This window comes from Myotis nattereri (genome assembly GCF_964212035.1).
Source record: "Myotis nattereri genome assembly, chromosome: 4".
NCBI lineage: Eukaryota > Metazoa > Chordata > Mammalia > Chiroptera > Vespertilionidae > Myotis > Myotis nattereri.
This window is the reverse complement of record NC_138079.1, coordinates 50,454,404-50,473,287: the sequence shown is the minus strand read 5'-3', so window position 1 is coordinate 50,473,287 and position 18,884 is coordinate 50,454,404. Positions and strand designations below refer to the sequence as shown.

The following is an 18,884-nucleotide window of genomic DNA, read 5'->3' as shown; positions in this document are numbered from 1 at the left end:
TGAACAATGGCTTAATATTTGATATTAAGAAATTATATTTCATGAGTTAGGAATAACACTGATACTATAACATTGTTAAAGAGTTCCTATTTTTGAGTACATACTGAAATATTTATGGATAAAATGATACAATGCCTAGGATTTGCTTTATAATAATCCAAGGCACATGAGTTTTGAAGTGGGGGGGACAGGAACGAACTTGGTGGGTGAATGACTGAAAGATCAGCAATACAGTGATCATTGTTAAAGCTGGGCTGTTATTTTAAGTCACTAGATTTTTGCACATGATTGAAATCAACCACAATAAAAAATTAATGTCCACATCTCTACTGTCTACAGTAGGAATTAGGACAGTAAGAAATAGGGACTATTCCCAAAAGAAAGTCTCCTGGATACCATCTTATTTAGTATCTCCATGGTGGAATTTTATATATAAACTAGAGGCCCAGTGCACAAAAATTCATGCACTGGGGGGGGGGGTCCCTCAGCTCAGCCCAGCCTGTGCCCTCTCACAGTCCGGGACCCCTTGGGGGATGTCCACCTGCCAGCTTAGGCCCGCTTCCCTAGGGAGCGGGCCTAAGCCATCAGTCAGACATCCTTAGCGCTGTGGAGGAGGCAGGAGAGGCTCCTGCCACCGCTGCTGTGCTTGCAGCCATCAGCCGGGCTTGTGGCTGAGCGGAGCTGCCCCTGTGGGAGCGCACTGACCACCAGCGGGCAGGTCCTGCATTGAGCATCTGCCCCCTGGTGGTCAATTCACATTATAGCGACCAATTGTTCTGCCTTTAGGGTCAATTTGCATGTATCCTTTTATTATATAGGGTTTATATAAATAATGCAAGAAAGGTAACTTGTATTATTCAGATATATATTTCATTACTCTGTCTTTCCTAAATACTGTAAGTTTCTGTATCTGGCTAAGACCCTTACCATTTCCAGGATGTTGGCTTGGCTTCTCTAGTGCCAAGTAACCCAACAATGTTTGGAAACTGGCTGAAGCCTGAAGCCAATGTATGGAGGAGGCATGGCATGGCTGAGAAATTGAAAATATGGAACGGGAAATGACATAAGGCATAAGGTCTCAATAAAGGGCAGGACAATTAGCTCTAAACAGGATGAAGGACATTTCTTTTTCCGTTGATAAAAAAGAGAAGGAGGAGGGAAGATAGTTAGTTTGAAAACAGAGGAAATGAAATAAAAGAGAGTTTTCACTTGACGGTTTTATTGTCTGTATGAAGGTGGATGCTATATCTGCTAAAAGTGAAAGAAAAGGTAGTCAAGAAGAGGGATTAAGAAGAAAGACGATCTAAAATACTTGCAATGGAGAGCTGACTTGACAAGAGAAACAGAAAATGTGTTAGCCAGCCAAACGGGATAGTGTTGTTTTTTTTAGGGGCATCAGTTTTTATGATTCTTCAGAAGAGCTCAATAGGCAGATCTGGAAGGAAAAGGAGGGAGACAATGTAATTGATCAAGTTTGCTTTGGTCTTGAGTATGTTCTGGGAGACCAAGGGATAAGAGCAATAGCAACAAAGAAGTTGAAGGATGAGCAAGGGCTCCTTAAAGAAGGAAATAAAGACAGGGAACCAATAAAGTAGAGATAGAGGATCAGAGGCTTTGGTAGTTTTAATCAAGTCAGTTCAGAAATAAAGTGAATGATCTGGAAAGAAAACTGGAGACAAATGTGATATGTTTAATTTAAAAATGTTTAGAGTTAAAATTTATCTGGAAGAATAAACAAACAATACTCAGAAAAATCCTGAAAAAGGGTAACACACCCTAAAAGTATTAGAAGATTTTAGTCATTAGAACAACGATGGTTCAGAAATAGAACAATGGAATAGAGTCCAGAAATATCTCTAAGTAGACGTGGAACGCTAACAGTTGAAAAAGGAGAATCTTAAATCAATGAAGAAAGCAAATCCTACCTAATAAAAGAGAAACATGGTAATTAGCGTACGACTGCTACCCTTCCCATTGGCTAATCAGGGCGATATGCAAATTAACTGCCAGCCAAGATGGTGGCTGACAGCCAGGCAGCTTGAAACTAACATGAGGCTTGCTTGCTTCAGTGACCGAGGACTCCAACGGACTCCAACGTTCCCCGCCTGCCGCTGCCGGCCTCTGAGCCTGCAGTTTGAAACATTGTAACAAATATAGAAGCTAAACAAAACCCCAGAAACCAGCTTTCAGAGAGCTGGGATCTCAGAGCGAGAGTTGATACAGAGTTTCGATTATAGAACCTAAACAAACCAGATACCTGCTTTCAGCAGCTGAGGCCTCAGAGCTGGAGCCAGGCTAAAGCTGGCCCAGAATTAAAAAAAAAGAAAAAAAGGAGCAGTTGGGAGCTTCAGTCACCCTCCAGCCTGAAAACAGCCCTCAGCCCCTCACCCAGACTGGCCAGGCACCCCAGTGGGGACCCCCACCCTGAAGGATGTGTGACCAGCTGCAAACAGCCATCATCCCCTCATCCAGGCTGGCCAGGCACCCCAGTGGGGACCCCCACCCTGATCCAGGACACCCTTCAGGGCAAACCAGCCAGCCCCACCATGCACCAGGCCTCCTCTATCCTATATAGTAAAAGGGTAATATGCCTCCCAGCACCGGGATCAGCGGAGCCACGAGGCCTCCCGGCACCGGGATCAGTGTGACAGGGGGCAGCGCCCAAACCCCCTGATCACCCTGCGGCTCTGTGTGTGACAGGGTGCGGCGCCCCAACCCCCCCACCCCACGGGCCCTGCTCTGTGTGTGACGGGGTAGAGCCATAACCTCCCCATCGGCCCCGCACTGAGTGTGACAGTGGCAGTGCCCCAACTCCCTGATCGGCCCTGCTCTGTGTGTGACAGGGTGCGGCGCCCCAACCTCCTGATCAGCCCTGCTCTGTGTGTGACAGGGGGCGGTGCCCCAATTCCCCTATTGGCCCTACTCTGTGAGTGACAGGGGGGAGCTCCCCAACCCCCTGATTGGCCCTGCTCTGTGCGTGACAGGGGGCAGCACCGCAACCTCCCCATCTACCCTGCCTTGAGTGTGACAGGGGGCGGTGCCCCAACCCCCCAATCGGCCTACCCTGAGCGTGACTGAGGGTGGCATTGCAACCTCCCAATCCGCCCTGCTCTGTGCATGACAGGGGGCGGCGACCCAACTCCCCAATCGGCCCTGCTCTGAGCCCGACCAGGGGCTGCACCTAGGGATTAGGCCTGCCCTCTGCCACCCGGGAACAGGCCTAAGCCAGCAGGTCGTTATCTCCCAAGGGGTCCCAGACTGCGAGAGGGCACAGGCCGGGCTGAAGGACACCCCCCTCCCCCTCGAGTGTACAAATTTTTGTGCACCGGGCCTCTAGTTATTTCATAAATGAGGTTACCAGCTGTCTAGCTATCTGGAAACAGGTAAAAATAGATCCGTATCTCTCCTTTTATACAAATATAAATTTCAAAAGAATATGAAATTTAATGTAAAATAATTAAAGCAAATAATAAAGATTTCATAGTTGGAATAGTTTCAGGGGAAGACTCAGTGTGGTGTGAGAAGCTGAAATGGAGAGAAGACAAAGATCATAGGAAAGGAGAAAAAACTCTCAGCCTAAGGTTACTGCATGAGGTCTCTACAAGTCCCAACGAGGCATGACCAACAAAGTTACCCTGTTCAAAAATATCTGGAATGATTCCAGCTTATTTTGAAACATACCATGTTTCTCAAAGTTGGAAATCTAAAATCCAAAACACTCACTCCTGACTCAGTCAGATACCTGAGGTTGGATTATAAATGTTTTCCTAGTGTCTACATGCACTTTGTGGTATAGGGATTTCCTCCTCAGACCTACACAACTAAGCCCTTAACTGCTGTTTTACTAGTAAAATTTTATGTCAATAAATTTTAATTAAATCAATCTTACCTATTTCCTTAACTGGTGGACTTCCACCTACAAAGTTGCCTATCATTTTATTTTTAACTCCTATATTCAATTTGGCATCATTATAACAACAATGCTATAAAAATTCTCTTGATAGAAAGGAAATGATGCCAGTGATAAAAATATGTCCCTGGTTCCCATCAACTTGGTGCTCATTTTCATCTATTCCATATATCTGATTCCTTATTGGATAATTCTTAACCTTAATTACTTTGTTATCCTTACAAAATAGACCATTACCTCTTCTTGCTCTTCTTCATCATATTCCTCTTGTTCTGCAGCATCATCTTCCTCCTCCTCATCATCTTCCTTACTTTTCTCCTTGCTTCCTTCTTTTTCTTCATTTTCCTCATCTGATTTTTCACCATCACCTCTTTTTTCCAATTCCTGTTATAAATGAACTTAATTAACTTTTTTTGGTAACCCAATAGACTTTGACATCTCTGCTCAGCCTCAAGAGAACACTGTCACCTATCACCTTATTCTAATTCTCCCTTACCAACACCTCCTGGGCATCATATAGGAAATTGTGAGTTAACCCAAGAAAGGAGGAACTCATTATCTTATCATGACACTAGAGTTTTCTTTTATTTCATTACTTCATAATTGGGTCCCAGGTGATGCTGGGGGATCAGCTGTACACACAATGCTTTATTTTTGTGATTTTTATCACACCTCAGTCAAAAAATATTGAATTGACTCCGTTTATGGAGAACTTTCAGAATGTTCTTTTGTTTCCTTCTAACATAGAAGGAGAAAAGAGAATGTAATGGTACTATTTCCAAATGTCTATGTTTTAGTTTATAAGTGAAATTATTTAAAACAATATCAAGTCATTTTGGGGTGAGTTATCCTATTTGTAGATTATCTATGTCTTTTTATTTCTTTTCTTCATTATTTACTTCCCATTTTCCAGGAATTTTGCTTCTTAATTAGAAAAAAGATTAACTCAACTCAGGTCAACATTAGCACTTATTAACAACTCTGCAAGAGGAGGCAAAAGAGAGATAGAGAGTTAGAAAACTTTGCCTGATGATTCTACTTATCCACTTTGTTAAAATCACTATGCTATCATCTCATAACTTTAACTTTAACAAATTCCCATATTCTTTTATGAATAGCAACAATATTCTTCTATTTGATAAAAAATGAGCTGTCTTCATTACTGTCACTATTCAATCACTAAAATGTTCTACACTTAATATGCACAAGTGATAGGATAGCTAAGATGTGAATAATCTTAAACAGTAATCATAACACTAATTCATAAATTTGCAAATACTCCATCCTATTATAAGATATTTGCTTAGGCCGAAACCGGTTTGGCTCAGTGGATAGAGCGTCGGCCTGCGGACTGAAAGGTCCCTGGTTCGATTCCAGTCAAGGACATGTACCTGGGTTGCGGGCACATCCCCAGTAGGAGGTGTGCAGGAGGCAGCTGTTCGATGTTTCTCTCTCATCGATGTTTCTGACTCTCTATCTCTCTCCCTTCCTCTCTGTAAAAAATCAATAAAATATATTTAAAAAAAAAAAAGATATTTGCTTAGTAGAGTAGATATAGAGATAAAAACACATTTTACATTTGGACCAACTATTACTTAGTTATTCCTTTATTGGTTCGTAAATATTTATTTTTAGAAATTTCTTTATTATTCAAATTTGAATTTAAGGAAATAAAAGGCAACAAAAATACTACATCAGATAAACTCAGTTTCCCATCAAAATTCAAACTCTACTTTCCTGTCACTTCACCCCACTCAGACAGAACAAAAGAGACCTCTTATCTTCATACTAATCCATCTTGCCTTATGTAACTTATTATTACAATAGAATGTGTGCATGTTTTATAAGTGGCAATCCTTTGGAAAACTGCAAGTAAACAAAATCATAATTATAGATATTCTAAAGTGTCTATAAACACACACACACACACACACACACACACAAACACGTACACGTACACATCTCTTTCTGCCATCTTTCCATGCCACCATAATGGTGTACATGAGTGTCCTGGCTGATGCTCTCAGGACTATGAACAATGCCAAAAAGAAGGCAAACTCCAGGTTCTTATTAGGCCGTGCTCCAAAGTCATCTGGTTTCTAACTGTGATGATGAAGCATGGTCACATTGGCAAATTTGAAATTATTGATGACCACAGCACTGGGAAATATGTTGTAAAACTCACAGGCAGGTTGAACAAGTGTGGAGTAATCAGGCCCAGATTTGATGTGCAACTCAAAAGATCTAGAAAAATGGCAGAACAATCTGCTTCCATTCCATCAGCTTGCTTTCATTGTACTGACAACCTCATTGGGCATCACGGACCATGAAGAAGCAAGATGAAACTATACAGGAGGGAAAGTCCTGGAATTATTTTTCTAGGGATGTAATACATACATGCAAATACAATACCTCAAAGGAGAAAATATATATACACACACATATATATAATGATGCTATGTTAATATTAATATATGAATTTTTTATTTTCTGTTTTAATGAAACCATAAATTTGTGTAGGTAAAAGGGAATTGTATTTAACTATGTGCAAGGTATGCACTGCATTTGAAAAATCATGCTATTAGCTATTATTTCATAATTATCAAGGAAATTATTTAAACTAGTTATAAAGAAATATAAAATTCATTCCATACTTTATATCCATTATTGCCACCTCAAATGCCTTTAATTTTTTTTTTAAAAAAATGTTTCCATTGATTTCAGAGAGAGGAAAGGAGAGGGAGAAATAGAAACATCAATGATGAGAGAGAATCATTGATTGGCTACCTTCTGCACACCCACTACTGGGGATTGAACCCGCAAACCTGGCATGTGCCCAGACTGGGAATCAAACTCTGATCTCCTGGTTCATGGGTCAACAACACTCAAACACTGAGCAACACAGGCCGGGCTCAAATACCTTTAAATAAATAGCTTCAACTTTACTTCTATGACATAGACCTAAATCAAACCCATAAAATACCCGATCAGTTAACAAATAGCAGATTTATGGAATTTAAAAAATGATCTAAGTGCTACACACATTGTCTCATTACTTCATTTTTTTTGTATTAAGCTACTAGTTTTGGTTCATCTATGTAACAGTTTCCATTTTCTCTTCTATGAGATTTAACTATTTAGCCTACTACTTTACATATTTGTTTTAAGAATAATGTGACTAATATAATGAGAAAACACTTTAAAAACAATTAATTTACAGGTAGGAAACAGTTCTTCTAGTTTAAATATTAAATGGCCACCCTATTATAGTTCTCTTTGTGTGTCATGCAAAATAGGAAGCTCAAAGGTTAGTTTACTGGTGTCTAGTGATTCACACGTTAAGTATGAAATCTGAGTGTACGTCACTCCCTCTCCACCCACAGAAGTTTTATTACAATAAAACTTGCAACTGCTTTTGTTGAAGAAATGAACAGTAACAGAGTCACCTAGAAGCTAATTTTGCTCTATTAAAACTCCTCATTGGAGTTTCTAGATTTGAAACTCCAGTTTTAACAATGTTTGTACTGGAAAAGGTGTTCCAATGCAGGGACAAAGAAAACAATCTGATTTGATGAGAAACCGCATTCAGAGGTCCAAATCAATCTTCTCATAGCACATGCCAACTTAGCAACTTCTTTCCAGGAAGCCTTATGAAAAGTCAGAATCTATGTTCAATCAATACAAGTTGGGTAAGTCTGCAACCCCATCGATCAGTTCACTACACTTAAACCTGTCAGTTAATGTTATTCCTCCAACACTATTCCTCTTGGTTTTATTTTCAGCCATGTTTTCTCCAGCTTTAGCACCGGTCAAAATAAAATAACAAAAATATGAGTTTCTGTTACCATGTAGCTGGCCAACTTGGCCAGGCAAGTAAAAGTTTTAAAGTAAGGAAGGGATATAACACCCATCTCATCTGTAAGGAACAAAATATCGCCTATTGTAATGAAGTCTTAAGGACATAATGAATGTAAATCATCAAAGAGCCTGGTAAATAATAAGTTTTCAAAAAGTGCTGGTGGTTATCATTATCATCATCCTCATCATCACCATCAATGCAAGGTATTACCTGCATGATACAATAAATTGGTATGCCCTTCATGGACAGTGATCTGTTAATATTAATCCATATTATACAATACATGTAACAACCATCTCAACAAATCCACTTCTAGAAATCGACCCTACACATGTGAAATGACATACTCGACATGAATTCAGCATTGTTTCTAGTAGTGAAACACTACATGAAACATAATGTCCATTAGTAGTGTATTGATTTAAAAAAATTATGGTTCATTCTTATAGTGCAGCCAAAAAAAAAAAAAAAGAGCCTAGTCTATACAGACTGACCTGGAACTATCTTGAAGATATTTTAAGTGATAAAATGAAAATACAAGAGTGTATATGCTATCTTTTGTAATTAAAGAAAAAAATTGTGTTTGCTATGCATAAAATATTTCTGGAAGGATATATAAGAAACTTGTAACATTGGTTGTCTACAGGAGGGGAACGGAATGGGTGGGGGAATTTTCAGTTAATTAAACTTTTGAATTTTACATCTTTTTGGTTTTGAAATATAAAAATAAGTTCCATAAGTTATGGTTTTCCCTCAATATAATCTTCTACAATTAACATGAGACATTAGAAAATATTTAAAAAGTACACATACAACAATAGGAGAAAAACTGAAAAGTTTTTAAAAGAAATACGTTTTAGGTATGTAACTCGTTTTTTCCCCCATGCATAATTCAAATGCAAGGGAAAAATAGGAACAGGGTGGAAAAGGAGGCAGGTGACAGAAGGCGAGGCAAGCTGACAGGCGGGTGGTAGAGAAGGAGAGAATGGCGTCCCTTATCTCCCAGCCAACAATGTCAAACCTCCCCCGTTACCTGTGTGCTGGGCTCGGACCTGTCAATTCCACATGTTATTAAAATGTCAGAAAAGGTGAAAAGGCTGAAGAAGGCAAAGGCGGTATGACAATTTTTTCAGCTCACTCTTATAAGAAGAAGGAAACTTTACCTCAATTTTTTTCAATACATCTGCAGTATTAGTGAGTGAAGTGTCTTTGCCAGTATCGTTCACCTTTTTGGATTTGGGACCTGTTGAAGTAAAACCACTGTTAACACATTTTTACTAGTAAATAACAGCTATGGTATATTATATTTCTTTGCCTTCTAACATGCTGCCTAGCATAGTGGTATGCCATACCGGGCAATCACATAATTTGCAGACTGGATTGATTTTCTTAAAGAATAAACAACAAAAATCAGCACACCTCACAAATTTTCCATGATGATAAATAAGTGATAATCACCTAATAGGATATTTTCTAAGACTGGAACTAGATATCTTTTTACTAGTACTGAGAATCTGTACTGGCAAGTAATGCCACTCAGGTAAAAACTGCTAAAATATTATCTCCAATAGAGTCACTACAGGACCAGTGAAAAGCTCTCACAAATATATCATCTGCACTGGCTTCCTGTTCACTGATTAGTGTATTTTACTGTAAGTAGGGCAATTTTACCAAGTTTGGAAAATAAAAAACAAGTGCAGAATAAATATGCATTTGCCAATGGTTAAAGAGATGAGAAAGAGGTTATATTCAGTGCAACATAGCACTATATTTGGAATGAAGATCAAAATGGTAAATGTGAACATATCTATCATATGAATTTGAAAATTTAAAGCAATATAAATAAAATGTGTTAATGCCTTTGGGATATTGTTTTAAGCCATATAAAAATATTGCATTTTAGGCTGTTCTGAAACTGCAGGGACTAGGGAATTATTTCACACATAGGTCCTACCAATCAGTTACCAAAGGATAATATACTACAAAATTGTCACTGTAATAAGAAAGTATTAAATTTCTTTCCCCAAATCATGCTAAATACCTAGAAATTACTTGGCAACAAGAAAATATGGCTCAGAAAGATATAATTTTGTTAAAGATTAATATTTAACCTATAGAAGAAATTTTTAGATTGTGGTGGATGATCCATAACTAATGAATTATAATTTACTGCGTCATTCCAAATTGCCCCTTGGGTAATCACCAAGCTCAGAATTCCCAAACATATATATTAGTGAGGTTTTGCTGGAACAAAAGTAATGGTTAGATTTAATAATGGGTAACTTTCTCGGTCCCCTTGTGGGCAAAGTCTGTTTAATTTGAACTGTAGCACATAAATATACAGTATCATAAATGAACAAGATCTCAATATCTATATATATAAAAGGTTAACATGCAAAGTGTCCCCTTGGAAGTTCAACCGGGAGACTGGGAGTTCAATCGCTCGCTAAGATGTGCACTGGCCACCAGGGGGCAGTGCAGAAGGAAGGCCCTGGCCAGCAGCCAGAAGGCCCCAATGGGCCCTGATCACCGGCCAAGCCTAGGGACCCTACCCGTGCACAAATTTCATGCATTGGGCCTCTAGCATATTATAATATTGATGCCAGATAACATTAGCTAAAAATGTAATTTATTCACACCATTAAGTCTTTTTCTTTAAGGTTCTTTTATCATTTTATTTAAATTTCATAACACATAAGTCTGCTAAATGGGTACTAGAGAACAGGGTCAGGTAAGTAAACTGTATGCTCAAGTCCACTCAGAATCTTTTCCTACTTATTATCCTCACTTTATATAATGCCTTAATTCATGTATGTATAAATGGGGGAAAAGTGTTAAATTACCAAAATTTGTTAAAAGACTGTTTTAACCTCAAAATATTAACACGAATTATTTTTCCATCTTTGGCCAAATATATGCTATTCTGGCAAATCAAATTCAAGGAGTAGTCATGGGGACATCTGATTTGTATCCAAGTCAGAGACAGGTTTGGGTAACCTGGGAACCTACTACTCATAATTGGCATCTGAAATGGGAAGCAGACTCGTGGGACTGAGCCCTTAACCTGTGGGGTCTGTGCTAACTCCAGTTTCTGTCAGAATTGAATTGAATGGTAAGACACCCATTGATGTTGCAGAGATTTGCTTGGTGTGAAAAAAACCCTCCATACGTCTGGTGTCAGAAACAGTGTGATGGGCATTAGCATGAGCGTAAAGGAGAAAACACAGGAGTGTGTTTTCCTACAGATTGTTATCCAAAAATATACCAAAAACTCTTAAGACTCAACAATAAGAATACAAAAACCCAGTTTAAAAAATGGGCCAAAGACCTTAACAGACATCTTGCTGAACAAGATATACAAACGGAAGGAAAGCATATAAAAAGATGTTCCATATCATATGTTATTGAGGAAAATTAAAACAAGATAATAGTAAACATCTAGACCACTGAAAACACTGAATGCTGGCAAGGATGCAGAGCAACAGCAACTCCCATTCATTGCTGTTGGGAATGTAAAATGGCACAGCCACTTTGCAAGGCAGTTCAGTGTTTCCTTACACAACTAAAACCAGGGAATCCAGCAATCATGCTCCTTGGTATTTACTCAAAGGAGTTGGAAACTTATGTCCACACAAAAATGGATGTCTATAGAAGCTTTATTCGTAACTGCCCAAACTTGGAAGCAACCAGGATGCCCTTCAGTAGATGAACGGATAAAAACACTATTGTACAACTAGACCAGAGGTAGGAAACATCCGGCCGACGGGCTGTAAACAGCCAGCAAAGTCATTTGGTCTGGCCCTGCCAAGATATTAGGGGTGAGTTAATTATATTTTTGACCAAATATAGCAGGCTGATTTTTAAGTTGATAATTTTTGTATGGCCTACAAATAATGTTTTGAATATACAAATGGCCCCTGGCAGAAAAAAGCTTCCCTATCCCTGAACTAGACAATGGAAGATTATTCAACACTATAAATAAATGAGCTATCAGCCATAAGAAGTCATGGAGGAAACTTAATTGCATATTACTAAATGAAAAAAGCCAATATGAAAGGCTATAGACTATGTGATTCCAACTATATGACATTCTGGAAAAGGTAAAACTATGGAGTCAGTGAAAAGAACAGTAGTTGCCAGGATTCAAGAGGAGGAAGGGATGAATAGGCAGAGTACAGAGGATTTTTAGGGTATTAAAACTATTCTGTTTGATAGTATAATGGTGAATGCATGTCATATATTTATATTTGTCCAAAACCATAGAATGTAAAACACCAAGAGAGAATCCAAAGGTAAATTATGAACTTTGTGTGATAACGATGTGTGAATGTAGTTCATTGACTATAACAAAGGTGGGAGATGTTGGCAATGCAGCCATGCGTGCATGTGGAACAGAGAATATATGGGAAATCTGTATTTTCGGCTCATTTTTGCTGTGAATCTAAAACTGCTCTTTAAAAAAGTCTATTAAAAAACATAAACAGGGCCTGAAAAAAGAAAGGGGTGTATGAGTGGAATTTCTTCTCTTAGTTACTAACCCCATTGTTCTTAAACTCTCTGGCAATTCCCTTTTTCTCTCTTCATTCTTATTAGCAAAATTCTCTAGACTCCTCTGTGCTAACTATCGCCATTTCTTAAACTCCCATTCCAATGTTTAACCCATTCTAATCTGCTGAATTCTACTTCTACAGATCTTTTAAAAAGCTCTCACTGAAGTCAGCAATGATCAACATGCCAAAAATTAATTTATATTTTCCAATCTTTATAGACCTCTCAGCAGCATTGTCTAGCGTCCTTTAGCATGGTTGCCCACCTCCTAAAATACTCTTCACCTCTGAATACTCCTCTGTAATCCCACTCTCTTGTTTCTCCTCCAACTCCTTTTTCTTCTCATTCCATCTCCTTTCTTTACTGAATCAGTTTCCTCTACCAGCCATTGAATTTTGGTGTTCCTCCAAGCTCAGGGTTTGGCCCAAGTTCCTTAATTTCACTCTAGACAATCTCATTCTTTTTCATAGGCTCAATTATAGTATCTATTCTGATGACTACCACCTCCCTTGAGGTCCATTCCCTCTGTATCCAACAACATATTCAACTTTGCTATTTTTATATCTAAAAAACAAAACAAAAACAAAGACAAAAACACAGCAAATCCAAACCCTTAAATACTATCTTTGAATTAAACTTATGATTTTCATTCTCAAATCAGATCTTTCTCCAAATCCCTCCCCCAACCTTATCTTAGTAAACTCCTATTCATTCTTGAACCTAGAGTCCAATTCCATCTCCTCAAAAAGCTTTTCCCTGACTTCTCAGTGAGGACAGTGGGTTTTTGTTTTTGTTTTTGTTTTTAATCATTTTACTGTTTATACTACAGTCACATGCAAATTGGCACAACTGTTCCATGACAGAGAGAACAAACAGAGACCTGTCATGCAAGGTAAATTAAGAGAAGGCTTTCCTAGAGCTGGAGGAGTACCACAGAAACACAGGATGACTGCAGCTATGTCAGACAGCAGCGCCAGGGGTGTGGATGGGTAGGAATGGAGGGTGCTCCTACAGTAGCTGGCCTCCTTGTATTGGCCTGAGACCACTGTGGTTCCTAAGGGGAATTTCCTAATATGCTTGGTAAGCCGATCACTTGTAACCATTTATAATTGGTGTACGGTGACACTTCTGCAGAATAAATTCTAAAAGTTTCTAGGCAGGTTCTCTAAATCTCATCTGTGATCAATGGTTGGTAAATTAGGATTCTGCAAGAGTAATCCCATAAATGGACATCCAGGGAAGTTTTACAACCAGTGAAATCAGACCAAAAAATAACCACACGAACCAAACCTACACACTGAACTAAAATGATGTCACGTCAGGACTTCTGAAAGAACGAGAGCAGGCAAGAAGAACCAGAGCAGGCAAGATTACTCAAACAGAAGATCCTCATCCTTCTCTTCAGCCACAAGATTGGCAGGCTCCGTCACCTCTCCAGCTACCTTCCGTTTCTCCAATTCCCTCCAGTTTTTTCCTTGAGAATCTTTTTCTTCTCCTGTATTTTCTTTAACCTATAGAATTCTTCTCGCTCTCTCTCATCCAGCTCTGCAATGATATAAGCAAGGGTGCGTTCAATCCTGGGAATGATGACATGTTCAATGGCATTTACACGCCTGTTGGTTATCTTAATAGCTTCATCCAAAGTAACAAAGGACGTCTGCAGTGAGGCGAGTTCCACCAGGAGCTCCACTGCTTTGGCATAGTTCCTCTTTAATTTAGCCAGTTGTTCCCCACCTCTGGCTAAACCAGTCAGTTCATAACTGTCAGTTCCTTCATGGTAAAGTTCAAATATTGGCAAGATAACACCTGCTGCATTATCTTTCTTTGCTCGAATCTTCACTTGGGCTTTATTCACGTTTTGGATAACTGTGGCGCTGAAGTCCCCTGCTGTGAACTTGGCCTCAGCAAGTGAAAAGGCAGCCTCTCTCATCACTTCACCCATCGACATTTAGTCTCTATGATCTTCTTTAGGATCTGTCGAAATCGAAGTTAGGGCATCAGATTTTTTCTTCAGGAGGTTTCGACCTGTCTGTGCTCCTTTTAATCGAGCCTTCATGATGGTCTGCGCCAGTCGCGAGGGAAAGATTTCAATTAGGTCTTGGCCGACATTCTGACGATGATCGTTCGACTTCGGTTCCCGGTCAGGCAGTCGTGGTTGCCACAGACCCACCCAGAGTCTTCTTCCACCTTAGTCAGCTGGTTGTGTCATTTGCCCCGCCCCCTCGCGTTGCTAGGAAACCGCAGGGATTCGCATTCTTCACTTCCGCTTCCTGTTGGCACCCCGGTTTTTGCTTTTAATGTTGTTACTAATGTAAGCTCCATTAGGACAAGGATTGTTCCCACTTCGCTCACTATTTAACTGCTCTTAGCAATGTCCAGCAAAAGTAGATACTGAACAATTATTTACTCGGTGGAATTATGAAAGCACAACACAATGGAAACTTTCACTTTGGTATTTTATGTACATAAAGCTCTATTCTACCAATCCCCAAATTTTACCAATTCCAAATGTTTCAACTAAAAAATGAAAAATCGGGCAATATAACCATTTACAAATTTTCAAATATGCAAATAAAATTGTCTACATAATTGAAAAGTCTTTCCTATCACATCAAATTCCATAATTTAATAAAATCAACAAAACAAAACAAAAAATCAACAAAACGAGCTTTAGCAAAATAATCAAAATGTCAATATATTTTAAGAAAAGGCATTCAGAACACTAAGTGTAGCTTCAGATTGACCATTCCACATTAGATAGAATTTAAGCAATAACCTTTTCCTACCTGGATTGTTATTTTAGTCAATGTACCTTTTTTGAATTTTTTCCTTGGCATCATCTCTCTTGGGAGTCTTCTCCAATCTGTATGTCCAAAAAAAGAAATACAAAAATTGCAGTTCCTTCTACAAATTAGTGGTACTGGACATAATTATTTCAAAAATACAACAGTTGCTCAAGCAATGAAAATAAAATTTCTTAATATCTGATTGTACAAATTTAGCCTGGGTATCAAAATATCACAATAATGTATTTTCTCCCATGAAGAAAAAGTGTTCATTAAAATAGCTTTGAAATAGTGCTATAAAATGTCTACAACATACTTTTAACAGTTATTTATAAATAATGATTTTAAAGACAGAAATTTTCATAAGCAAAGTGTATAAGAATATTTTTCTACATAAAAAGTTTTGGGAATGAATAGATATGAAAAGTTATTCATGATAAACTGTTGATTAAAAAGTTTTTAAAACAATATATAGAATCCCCTTTAAAAAAAAGCCTAGCATAAGCGTGCTCTTGCTTTGTGTCTTTCCTGACCCCTCCACTTCTTCACAGGCACGTTACCTTTGCTCCTCTCTCTCCTAAGTTCCAGGGCCTTCTTGTGCCTCTAACTTGTGTTCTAGTAGCACTATCCAAAGTCACCAAGACAGGTCACTTCATTTCAATGGCAACTTTTTTTTTTTTTAATGTATTTTATTGTTTTTTTACAGAGAGGAAGGGAGAGAGATAGAGTTAGAAACATTGATGAGAGAGAAACATCAATCAACTATCTCCTGCATACCCCCTACTGGGGATGTGCCCGCAACCAAGGTACATGCCCTTGACAGGAATTGAACCTGGGACCCTTCAGGTTGTAGGCCGACGCTCTATCCACCGAGCCAAACCGGCTAGGGCAACTTTTTTTTTTTTTTTAATCTGCAACATAAATGAGCTGGATGAGATCTCTCCAGCCCCTTCCACCTTGTCTATATCCAATGCAAATTTATGAATGTTGTGGGGGGAAAAAACCCTCTTGAGTATGGTTCTTTCGAAAAGGCATCTTAACAACTAAAAATAGTCTATGTCTGCTTGAAAGAAAGGAAGATGCATGAGCTTAGCTTAAAAACCCTTAACACTAGATTCGTTCTTTCTTCAAAAGCTATCAAAAGCTTTCTTCAAAAGCAAATCACTCGGGAGCACAGAACTGAGTACTATTGGTACTACTGACTAAAACTGTGATTGTGGCAAATTAAAATGGAAAACCCAAATGGGTCTGCCAAATCCTAGTGTGTGTGTGTGTGTGTGTGTGTATTTTCGAAACTTCCACAAAAATACTTCAACTCTTCCTTGTTACAGTATAAAAACCTTGTCATCTTAGTTTTTATAAGATATACATTAATAATTGTGGAAAAGAGACAGACTCTATTTTACTATGGTGAAATAGAAAATTTGCCCTACGAAAATATGGTGTAGGAAAAATTGCCATTAATTATTATTTTAACATTCTCAGTTTTATAATTACCTGGTATCCACTCTTCTTTGTACACCTTCATATATCTTTTACTATATCTTTCAATATCTAGAAAAAAAATTAAAAAATGTTCATTAGAAAAATCAAGAATAAACCTGGATTTAAGCCATTCCTTTAAAATAACTGAAAACACCAGATATCTTTTACTTCACATTCAGGGAGGTTTCCCACATTTGTACATACTGTATCCCTGAACACATATTGAAGAGTTCAATGAGCGTTGCGTATTTAAGTAAGTGTCAAGAAGCAGCTGCGTATGAATGGCTGGAACTGAGCAGAAACCTAAACTTTAATTATAGTTCTTAGAATCAGACAACCTGACTCATCTCTGAGGACAGTCACAAAAGCCAAAGACACTGTCAGGAAGCCACTTACATACAAGGGCAAGGAGGTCTACTCAGCATCTTCTATTTTCTTCTGCTGACACTGGTCTCCAGCTCCTAATCCAGTGATGGCGAACCTTTTGAGCTCGGCGTGTCAGCCTTTTGAAAAACCCTAACTTAACTCTGGTGCCGTGTCACATATAGAAATTTTTTGATATTTGCAACCATAGTGAAACAAAGAATTATATTTTTGATATTTATTTTATATATTTAAATGCCATTTAACAAAGAAAAATCAACCAAAAAAATGAGTTCGCGTGTCACCTCTGACACGCCTGTCATAGGTTTGCCATCACTGTCCTAGTCTGTAAACCTTGTGTAACTGGGATGTATTAAGTACCTCAGTGGGGATGGAGGGCTGTTTGCTCACTTCCAACACATTCAGTTAGGCTTCTCAATTAGCCACTTTTCACAACCCACTGGGGAGGAGAGTGAGGAAAAGGGTAGGAGTAGGCAAGGTTGGACTCGATGGGGCCATGAATGAGCAAGCTGAAAGCCTTCATGCCAACTACTGAGAACTCTGCAGGGATCTTCTGAGTTTGCCAAAAATGGGTGAGTCACAACTGTGTCTCTTGCTTCTGCTTTGTCCACTTTGCCACAAAATCAAGGCCCAAATATGTAATGATTTTTTTCTATGTTAAGAAAATGCTTCCAAATAATACTAAGACCATGGTGTTAGACAAAGATAACTAAAAATAACTAAGGCAGATCAGAGGCCAAGAGACCAGGCTTTTCTAGGTATTTAACTGTTTGACATCAATCTTGCTCTCAAGTTTTACATCTATAAAGAGAAGTCGGCACAAATGAGAGATTTCCGGCATTTGCATTTTATAATTTCTACAAAACAGATTCCATATTTTGAAAAAAAATTTAACCCACAGTATACTAAGAAAAACAGTTATTACCTTCTTTCAATGAACCATTTTTTATATTTTTAAATTACTTTCAAATAATTTACAGAAGAATAAGAGGAAGTACTGGGACCCAATAAAAAGAGGACAATATTTTGAATAACATTTCACCAAAGATAAAATACATGGACAAAAAGCACATGATAAGATATTGAACATCATTTGTCATTAGGGAAATTCAAATCAATACCACAATTAGATCCATTTTATACTTAGTAGGATGGCTAGAACCAAAAAGACAATAACAAGTGCTGGCAAGGATGTAGAGAAACTGAAAACCTCATACATTGTTGGTGATGGGAAAAAGTGCAAAATATTGCAAAAACAGTTTGGAAGTTCCTCAAAATGTTACATATAGAGTTAACATATGACTCAAGATACATACCCAATAGAAATGACTTATGTCCACATAAGAATGTATACATGAATGTTCATAGCAGCATTACTCATAGCAGCCCCAAAGTAGAGCTGACCCCATTATTTGCCAACTGATGTATGGTAAACAAAATGTGGTATATACATAAAATAGACTATTACTCAGCCATAAAAAAAAATGAAGCACTGATACATTCTATTCCATGGACAAACCCTAAAAACATGCTAAGTGAAAGAAGCCAGTCACAAAAGGAAACATATCATTTCATTTATATGAAATATCTAGAACAGACAAGTCACTAGAGACAAAGCAGATTAGTGGATGGCATGGGTTGGATGGAGAATGATTATAGGGTTTATTTTCTGAGTGATAAAAAGCTTATAAAAATTAGTAGTATGGTTGCACAATTCTGTGACTACACTAAAAGCCACTGAACTGTATACTTTAAAAAGTGAATTTTATCTCAATAAAGCTGTTATTTAAAAAGAATAAAAATTATCAAAAATTTTAATAAGAAATTTAGTAAACTCAAATCTGTATTTCATTATTTTTCGGTTTTGAAGGTATATTTACTTAAAATGGCAATGTTCTTTGAGTGCAGCTAA

General features: G+C 38.1%; 1 protein-coding gene and 2 pseudogenes across 7 annotated transcripts in view; 1 reads left to right on the top strand and 2 right to left on the bottom strand.

The window, feature by feature from the left end:
* Positions 1-18,884, bottom strand: part of POLR3G (RNA polymerase III subunit G) — a 46,121-nt gene that overhangs the window by 8,888 nt on the left and 18,349 nt on the right. For 4 of the 5 annotated variants that reach the window (XR_013995888.1, XM_081089123.1, XM_081089124.1 and 1 more), the window contains 4 exons: positions 16,601-16,657; positions 15,130-15,180; positions 8,933-9,012; positions 4,148-4,294 (listed from right to left, as the gene is read on the bottom strand). Coding sequence is in view for 4 of the 5 variants with exons in the window: in XM_081089123.1 (XP_080945249.1) it covers positions 4,148-4,294; positions 8,933-9,012; positions 15,130-15,180; positions 16,601-16,657 (335 nt within the window). In the remaining variant the exon portion in view is untranslated. Of the gene's footprint in view, positions 1-3,407; positions 3,526-4,147; positions 4,295-8,932; positions 9,013-15,129; positions 15,181-16,600; positions 16,658-18,884 lie in introns of those variants that run through there. The other variant, XM_081089125.1, reaches the window with a different exon arrangement.
* Positions 5,903-6,292, top strand: LOC308517766 (small ribosomal subunit protein uS8-like; annotated as a pseudogene). The gene has a single exon. The product of its transcript is annotated as a small ribosomal subunit protein uS8-like (transcript).
* LOC308518064 (V-type proton ATPase subunit D-like) lies at positions 12,540-14,639 on the bottom strand (annotated as a pseudogene). The gene is made up of 2 exons: positions 14,544-14,639; positions 12,540-14,445 (listed from the first exon to the last, which is right to left on the bottom strand). The product of its transcript is annotated as a V-type proton ATPase subunit D-like (transcript).